Genomic DNA, 9,139 nt, shown 5'->3' with positions numbered 1-9,139 from the left:
CGGCGGCCCCCCTCCCTGTTTTGGTTCCGCCTCCCATCGCTCCCTACAGACCACAGATCGCGGCTTTAAGCTGTGCATGCACCGCTATGACGCCAGGCGCGCGTGCAGCAGCCAACACTGGGGCCGTAGCCTTAGTAGTGAAGTGCAGAATGTGCAAGTGAGTGAACAATAGTATTAACTAGCAGAGCACTCCTAGAGTATTCTCTTAGCCTTACTACTGTATATGGCCTTAGGAAGTACACACGAAGCCTGATTGAGGTGATCCACTCACTGGGCAGCACCACTGATTTCAGCCCACTGATGACTACAGTACATACCATTATCTTCGTACTCTAACCCTACTGGTATCTTGGAGTTGACAAGACATCCGTATTTTAACCTATTACTCTAGACAGTTCGTGGTAGTCATAGTGAGTCCATGAATTTTTATATTGATGAGTAATAAAGTTAATACTATTGTTCACTCATTTGCACCTTCTGCTAATACTAAGGTATTTGAGTGCTCCATTGACTTGTATCTTTTTCTCTCTGTGGGAGAACCCCAAGAAGGAAATATTGTGCGAGCAGCACAAATTGCTGCGTTAAAGTTGCAATCCATGCGATTCCATCCCCTACAAGTTCTCCTGATGAGGCATCTCTGCTGCCTTTATTAGAAAGGATTTTCTGGTTCACGAGATAGTCATGAGCCTAAACTCACTCGTACAATAACTTTGATTGGACCAACAATGGTTTACGATATACAATTTTCCGAATCTCACAGGATAACATTTAAAAGCTTGTATACTGCAAAGCGGGATCTTCAACTAGTTTTCCATATCCACACTCCTGCCTGCTCCTTCCCTGCTCCGCCCCCCCCCCCTCCCGTTACCTTTTTCTCCAGCGTTTGACGTTGCAACGTCATGTGACCCCCGCGGCGTCATTTGCCGCCGGGTTACCATGACGACGCGTTTACTAGAAGCCGCCGGAGACCAGGTTAAGGCCAGGGACAGAGGAATCGCACACTTAATTTAAATCCTTTGGGGAAGAACGAGGGGCCTCTTTAAGTGCCGCGGACCTCTGTTTTAACTTACAAGTGTTTGGGTCAAAAATTGTTCTTTTGCTGCTGCTAATTTCATACAAGTTGCGTAGGCAGTTGAGTCAGAGAGTCACTTCTAGGCACTCGTGTGCCACCAGTTGTGGAGCCCTGATTTAAACCACCTGCTATTTTTCTTTTCCTTTTTTGTCACGTGCACTATTATGCAGGGACTAGCTGTGTAGATTTAAAACAATGTTACTACAGTACAAATATACTGTACAATGTGGCGGTATAACCACCTGCCCGGGGCACTTCCCTCAGCCAACAACACCCATATTTCTGTAGAAAATGTTGCGAGTGGTCCCTTTTTTTTATATATAGGGATGACCTCGATCGTAGCCCCGAATAAGTGTCATTGAGACATTTCACATTTCTGTTTGTGTGTTTTTAAAAAGTACAATCACCGATTCCCCCAAGAGATGATACCCTGGATGGAAACTCGATTTGGGCTAAAAGTAGGAGTTTTAATGTTAATTAATAGATATTAATGATGACATTTTCTTATATCGTGCTGAAATGTACACCGGGCAGCACGTACAATATGTCCTTGACTGTAGAATTAACTATTTTTTTGGATGCCTGCTACACAAGGACATAAAGTGACATGTGCAAGGTCACTGGGGCTTACTAGTCCTCCTGCCCTTCTCTTGCAGCCGAGACTTGTTGTTCTGCTGTTGACATGGTTTTTTTTTTGTCCTCCAAGGTAAAAAGACTTCCCGGCATCCGATGCACCAGGACCTGCACTACTTCCCATTCAGGCCTGCAGAACGCATTGCGTGCGCCTGGACAGCCATGGAGCGTATAGACCGGAGCAACGGGTGCCTGGTGGTGCTTCCCGGGACACACAAGGGGAAACTCGAGCAGCACGACTACCCCGAGTGGGAGGTAAAGGGTTTGCCTTTTATAGGGAAGACAGTGAGAGGAACACACAAGTCCTAACACATGAAAATACACCAACGTTCTGCTTTTATCTCATACTCCTTAATGTAATCCCTGGTTTTATATCACATGCTTATTACTGTATTACAAGTTGATGTGATTGGAAGGAGTTTGCTGCAGTTTTTTATTGATTTTTAACTGCTGGCAAAAACATTAGGATTATTTTTTGTTCCATTTGCAGATGCAGTGAGCTTCTTTGTTTATTCTGGTGTGATATGTTGGGATATATTGTGATATTCTGCTCCATCATTGGCATTGAATCCTATGGAAACTTTGATATTTCGACGTATACTGGGATATTTTGTTATCTGGGGGGGGAGTCTACATACATCTGTAAATTTTTAACTTTTTTTTATTTCATGCAGCATTTTTCTCCCAATGGGACTCAAAATGCTTCACAATTAGTGCAGTGCGCGGTTCACAGCACATAGGATAGTTACAGACACAGGTCCCTGCCCTGTGGAGCTTACAATCTATTTTTTGTCCCTGAGGCACAGGGAGATAAAGTGACCTGCCCAAGGGGCTGACACCGGGAATTGAACCAGGTTCCCCTGCTTTTAAACTCTGTCATTGTTCACAGATACTACACCTTTACTCGCTGTGTGTATGTGTGCCCTCACAGTTTAATTTAATTCCAGAGTAGCTTTATGAAACACGTTTTTTTTTTATTATTATTATTCATTTTTCCAACTATGCTATTGAATGAAAACAAGGAATTAGACACATATGTATAATGTCAGCCCGTTTGCGAGTCATTTTGTCCAAGATCACAAGCAGCTAACTGTCTTCAAACGCGTTTGTCCACCTTGGATGCAACAGACCACCTGTTGAATTGGAAAATATTTCTACAAATATTTAAAGATCTTAATGCCGGGAGTTCTCAGCTCCTGTCCCCAAGGCCCCACCAACAGGTCAGGTTTTCAGGATATCCCTGCTCCAGCCCTTGAGGACTGGAGTTGCGAACCCTCGCCATAAATGCACAGCGAGTCTACACGGTAAAATTGAGCGGACTATAATTATTTTCATCTCCTCTTCGCAGCCCGGAACGGCGCTGCTATCCAGAGATCTTTAACAAAGCGAGAATTAACCTCGTCACATAAGCTGAAGTATTTCAGAAGGTGATTTGGTTAATCGTAGGGTAACAGGAAATATAAGTTCTTGAAGGAAGACGATAGTTGTGTGGATTGTTATCTCATTATCATATTGGTGGTAAATCCCGAATGGTGCTCTGCGATGTGTATATCAGGTACTGTATATAGGTGTTGTGGATAGCATGTTCCTTCTGCACACTGTGTTTGTACAAGCACTGTGCTGATGTATAATGTCTTTGCGCGGCTTCGGTGTAAGTCCGACGAGCTGTACTTGTTTCTCCAAAGGCCGGTGTGAATAAGATGTACCACGGGGTGCGTACTTATGATCCCAACATCCCCAGAGTCCACCTTTCCATGGAGAAGGGAGACACCGTGTTCTTCCACCCCTTGCTTATCCACGGATCTGGAATGAACAAGACAGCCGGCTTCAGAAAGGTACCCCGTCACTGTGAATAACATGCACAAGTACGCCGGGTTTCGTACACCGTGCTGGTTCTGTACTCTCCAGTCATTCTTACCCCTCGTTCCCATGCTGTAGCACTCCAGAAATACAGGTTTTTTTACTCGTTGGTTAAATTATTTAAAAAACGGCTCACTTTTCCTCTAATACGTAATGATTTTGACGTCTGTTGACTAGCAAAGATGTCTAAGAATATGAGCACGGTGAGTGCTCATTTGCATGTCATTTCCCAGAATCCCTGGCTGCAGTGGAAGCATTGCATGCTAAGAGATGATGGTGAGAGGCAGGGTTTCACATGTCTGAGACGTGTGAATGTGCGCACAAGTGGTATATGTATTTGCTGTAAGAATATGAAATCCTGCTTTGCAGCGCGGTGCAGCCCGCCCGGTTGCAAAAGGGTTAAAAGCGCAATAATCCTTTGCTTTGATATCCTCCTTTTTTGTGTTGCAAGACGCATAACTCGGAGTAACGACACTACAAATGTCTTGTTTTTACTCTTATTTGAGGAAAATAAATGCACGCTCCTCATTTACGCAGGTTATGACTTGGAGCGAAAATAGTGGGAACATTCCTAAATTCAAATGACGATGTGAAACCCTTTAGCAGCATTTCATTGCAGCTGTCCACGGTTCCTTATCTGCAGAGCATCACACTGCCTACAATAGAAGCCGATTGTCTGTTCTCACCAAGCTCTGAGCCCCTCTCTAGATTATGGGGTTCGGACAATGTTTGATGCTTGGAAGTGGTTGGAGGGCTATCATGTTTTCTGATCCCCAGCAATTTGTATTGGTCACAGCGCTTTATGTAAAAGAATTAGGCAGATAGCAGGGCACCGCATTAGTTGCTAATGCCGCATATTACAGCATACTACGTTTCATTGGGAAACCCTCATTCATCTTGGTTTTTATTCATCTTAAAATCAGCAATCCAGAATAATTCCCAAAATACTGCGCTCCACCAGTCTGTCCTCCTCCGTTCTTAGAGATGAATTAAATTATCTTTTTTTAGATTCAGGAGAGGTAAGTGGTGGGATGAGGCCATAGCACCTTGACTTATTTTTGATGACCCCATCGGTGGTAACAATGTAATAGATTGCATCCCGAGATGTCCAGTATACAGTAGTTGGCACTATTGACTGGCTCACCAGCAATGGGTCAGAACCTGACTGTTCGGGCAGCTGGCTGCCTTTTTCTCAAACAGTGTAATATATGTAATCATTTTAGAACTGTCATTGCCTTTTGCCTTTTGTAGGCCATTTCCTGCCATTATGCCAGCTCCGATTGCAACTACATCGACGTGAAGGGCACGTCTCAGGAGAACGTTGAGAAGGAAGTGGCAGAAATTGCACTGAGACGCTATGGAGTGAATTCCGAAATCTTTCTCAAGGTGAAAGACTTACACAATTGTCCTATTTAACCCAATTGCTGACAGAGGGATGAGCGATGTCTTTTGTTGCTATCCACTCTGGCAGAAAACTGGTTACATAAATAGAAGAAAAACAGCTTAAAAATAAAATAAAAATACTATTTAGTTTTTTTTCTTCCAGCTGCACTTTTTCCCCCGTCATCATTTGTCCATATCATAATTCATTTTGTTCAGATTTTGGATTTGCCTTTTTTTTGCCCCTTTCTGTTTTTCTTTTGTATTTTTACATCTGACGACTTCTACGTTTTTTATTTTCCCAGTTCGTCTAATCTTCCATGTTCTCTCTTTGTTTTCCGTTGTCTGTCCTTTCCTGGTTATAATGGTAACATTGTTTCCCACTTACTGGTGTCCAGTTTCAGAGAGAGCCTGTCCTGCCACATGGAAAGTCAGTTTCAGCTCATTTGTGTCTGGGATTGAAATTCAGAAATGGAACCTGATATTGTATGTAACCCTCCTTTTCCGGCTGTAAAGGAGTTTACATCGAGTTGGGTATATATGGCTTTGCTCAGTCTCTCATACCTTTTATCAGGGTGCTGGATCCGTGCAGGCTGTGTGTGGATATGCAGATAGAATAATGATGGGCGCCAGGAACTTTTATAGTACAAACAAGCGTTTATTCATAGCCGTTCATAATGCTCACCCTATAAAAAGACAGGCTTCACTTCCGACATTTAACTGGTGGCAAATAATATGGTGTGCGTCTTCCCCTGGTAGCTCTCACTCCTACGCTGAGTCTGTGCTTATGCTTGTTTCCCTTAGTATTGGTTAGATTGGCAATGTCCTGCATAGCTTCAATAATGCCCTATCTCAGGTGGAGCCTTGTTGGGACACCCACTATTCTTTGGGATCTTTATTCCGTCACTGCGGACGGTATTCTTCATCTATACCTATCGGCAGTGTTCGACAAACCTATACATTTGCTCGCCCCGGGCGAGTGGATTTAACATCGTGGCGAGCTCCTATTGGCCCAAGCAGCACACGTGTGGTACTAAGTGGCGAGTAGATTTTTTTTGTCCGGCGAGTAGATTTTTGGGTGATTTGTCGATCACTGCCTATCGGATCAGGAGTTTACTGAGGACCTTCCAGTGGGGGCCGATCCGATCATGCTCCGGAGCTACAACTCTGAGAACTCCTGCTGAGAACATGCTTAGTCCTCTTCCTTCAGGAGAACAATCTCGGGCCATTACTGTAGGCGCTGACTATATAGGGCACGTTCCCTCACTGAAAACAATAACGGTGGCAGGACATCCTAACTACACATATACACTTAAACCTTTTTTACGCCATTACTCACGGTGAGGCCCTCTGTAGAACTGAAAGGAACCTGTCGCTAGAACATTGTCCAGGCAAAAAAAATGGGACAAATGTCACGCATGAGCAGGCGGTACTCGCCGACTGCGCATCTGCGAATGGCAAGCACTCACTGCGCCTGTGAGAAGAGCGCTTGCTGACTGCGCATGCGCAATCAGCCCTTGCCGGCTGCTCATGTACATGCACAATCGGTACTTGCACGAGCGGCCAGCAAGCGCTGATTGAAGCAGGGCTAGCCAGCGGGATAGAAGACCAGGACAGCACAGCACCCCTAAAGTCGGGACAGAGGCCTAAAAACCGGGGCATCTGGTCACCCTATAATATGAAGAGCCGGTCTCCCTATTGTGACATCACTGGTCACCAGACCTCTTACATCACATGGTAGGGAGGGGCAATACCGGAGTGATACTACCCATACACATTAAGGCCGTTTAACCCCTTATATTAACTAGTAGTCCCCAGAGGAAGGCCACATTTAAAATGTTCCATTAACCCTCATGTTTAGGGTAGCCATTGTTCAGTACAAGTGTCAAGATGTTCTCGGTTGTGATACCTTTTAATGGAGCAACGTAAGAGTTATTGATGTAACCATGTGCAAAGCTGTTACAGAGTCTCGTGTACTGCAGAGCCTGTGAGATTCTGGGAGTTCTGCAGATTGATGCGTTCAATCAGCAGAAGCCTTATAGATTTATAATAGTTTTTTTGTAATGACCTGCATGATTCTCCCCCGCCCGGAAGTAAAGTCCATATTACGCATCTGCCCACGAGGCCCCAGCTCCCCTCTGCCATGGGACCGGCTGGAATCGTTGAGTGAGGAGGGGGGGACGGTGGAATTGTGAGTGAGGAGAGGGGGGCGGGGGGAAGAGAGAGCTATTCATTTAAACTGGATGTATGTGGGGCAGACGGCTTGTGGCCTGCCCAAAAAATTGTGCTCATTTATCGACACGCCTGAGGAAAAAAAGGTTGGCCACCACTGGATTATACCATAGATTGTAATGATGGCTTTTGGGTTTAAAATGCGGTCCACCATTTTTGATAACAAGATCTTGTTAAAGGGGTGTAGCCCATCAATTTGCGTCTGCAACATACTTGACTTGATCCTGCTTTTTTAATATATTTATATACAAAAGTATTTTTTTTTTCTTTTTTCATAGGATGTATGGATGATCAGAGGACGTCTTGTACATGGAGAGAGAACAAATCTTTAACAGGTTCTCCCCTGATTTGCTTTTTAAAAGAAGAAATGGTCCCAATAAGAAGCTAAACACAGAAATATATATATATATACCTCTATGTAATTGCTATTCACAAAGAATATCCGAAGAGTGTTTAATTCAAGTGACCCGTTTTATCACAAAGATTATCCTTAAATGGTACAACAAGGCATATGTTGAGATTTGCTTTCAAGATTATGGGGAAGTGCTATACAGGCATACCCCGCATTAACGTACGCAATGGGATCGGAGAATGTATGTAAAGCGAAAATGTACTTAAAGTGAAGCACTGCCTTTTTCCCACTTATCGATGCATGTTCTGTACTGCAATCGTCATATACGTGCATAACTGATGTAAATAACGCATTTGTAACAGGCTCTATAGTCTCCCCGCTTGCACACAGCTTGGGTACAGGTAGGGAGCTGGTATTGCTGTTCAGGAAGTGCTGACAGGCGCATGCGTGAACTGCCGTTTGCATATTGAGCGAGATGTACTTACTCGCGAGTGTACTTAAAGTGAGTGTCCTTAAACCGGGGGTATGCCTGTATTGTACATAGTGACCGATCAGGCCGTCTTCGGCTGAAAACGCCCACTGCTTTCACTGGGTAATTTCATCTGAAAACAGCCACGTCTGACGACGTAGCATTACTCCCTTAATAGCCGCTAGAGAAATATATATAACAATTGGCACACTCAACATATTTTTCAAAGAAAAAAATGCAAAAGTCACCTGTATATTCGACAATCTTTTTCGCAAAATCTTGACACAAGTTTTTCAGGGAGCTCTCGAAGTGATTTCTAATGCACTTTCAGGTGGTTGCAGGGTGGTGTTGAGCAGAGAGAAGGGAGGAAGGGGGAGGGTTGCAACGTGCTTTCTGAGTGTTGGGGGTGGGTAGGGGGAGGGGAAGAGCAGGGAGTAACACCCCAAGTTCTGATGAAGTTAGCCCACCTCCCTCCATCACCGGGCTTAGGACAATAGGACAGGTTTTTCACCTCCCCCACCTCTCTCCCCCAGTCGGCGACCCTGTCTTTAGACATTTTAAGGAAGAAGCCAGGGATGACTACATACATTTCTCAGTTATGTGTCCATTTAATTGTATGTCAGCCTAAGGAGCGTCTGATTTTCTGTATAAATAACTATTAATACTATATTAAAACAAAATGTAAAATTGTAAATTAATTTAAAGTAAAATCCTAATGTGGCAAATGTATTTGTGTCTTTTTTATGAGTTTAAATACACTTCAATCTCATACTTACAGCAGCATTGTTTATTAAAATATAACTGTATTCAGACGTGCACAGCAATAGGACAAGTATTGCTTCTCAACCACAGGACTAAAGGGCCAAATTGGCCATCTCTTGTCTATATTTTGGATCACTAACATGACCCGTACTGAGTTAGTTACCCCCTCTCTACCTTGCACCACATCTGCCTATACAGGTACTGTACCTAGTGTGTGTGGCCATCTTGCCTTGCTAAATAAATGCGTATGTATACAGAATTTAATCTGTGTCCCGCCTATCACCTGGTGCAATTTAATGAATAAAACACTGTCCGTGATCTGCCTGGCAACACATGATAGGAGAGAGGGGATTGGAGAAGAAGAAAAATGGATAGAATC

General features: G+C 43.9%; 1 protein-coding gene across 2 annotated transcripts in view; it reads left to right on the top strand.

Annotated features, from left to right (window-relative positions):
• LOC142494880 (phytanoyl-CoA dioxygenase, peroxisomal-like) overlaps positions 1-8,727 on the top strand; it is a 27,434-nt gene extending 18,707 nt beyond the window's left edge. For both annotated transcript variants that reach the window (XM_075599507.1, XM_075599508.1), the window contains 4 exons: positions 1,779-1,960; positions 3,391-3,540; positions 4,817-4,951; positions 7,456-8,727. In XM_075599507.1, coding sequence (XP_075455622.1) covers positions 1,779-1,960; positions 3,391-3,540; positions 4,817-4,951; positions 7,456-7,509 — 521 coding nt within the window. In that variant the 3' untranslated portion in view covers positions 7,510-8,727. The remainder of the gene's footprint in view (positions 1-1,778; positions 1,961-3,390; positions 3,541-4,816; positions 4,952-7,455) is intronic.
• Positions 8,728-9,139: the final 412 nt, after the last annotated feature.

Source organism: Ascaphus truei, chromosome 5 (genome assembly GCF_040206685.1).
Source record: "Ascaphus truei isolate aAscTru1 chromosome 5, aAscTru1.hap1, whole genome shotgun sequence".
Classification (NCBI taxonomy): domain Eukaryota; kingdom Metazoa; phylum Chordata; class Amphibia; order Anura; family Ascaphidae; genus Ascaphus; species Ascaphus truei.
This window is presented reverse-complemented; position numbering and strand designations above follow the sequence as displayed.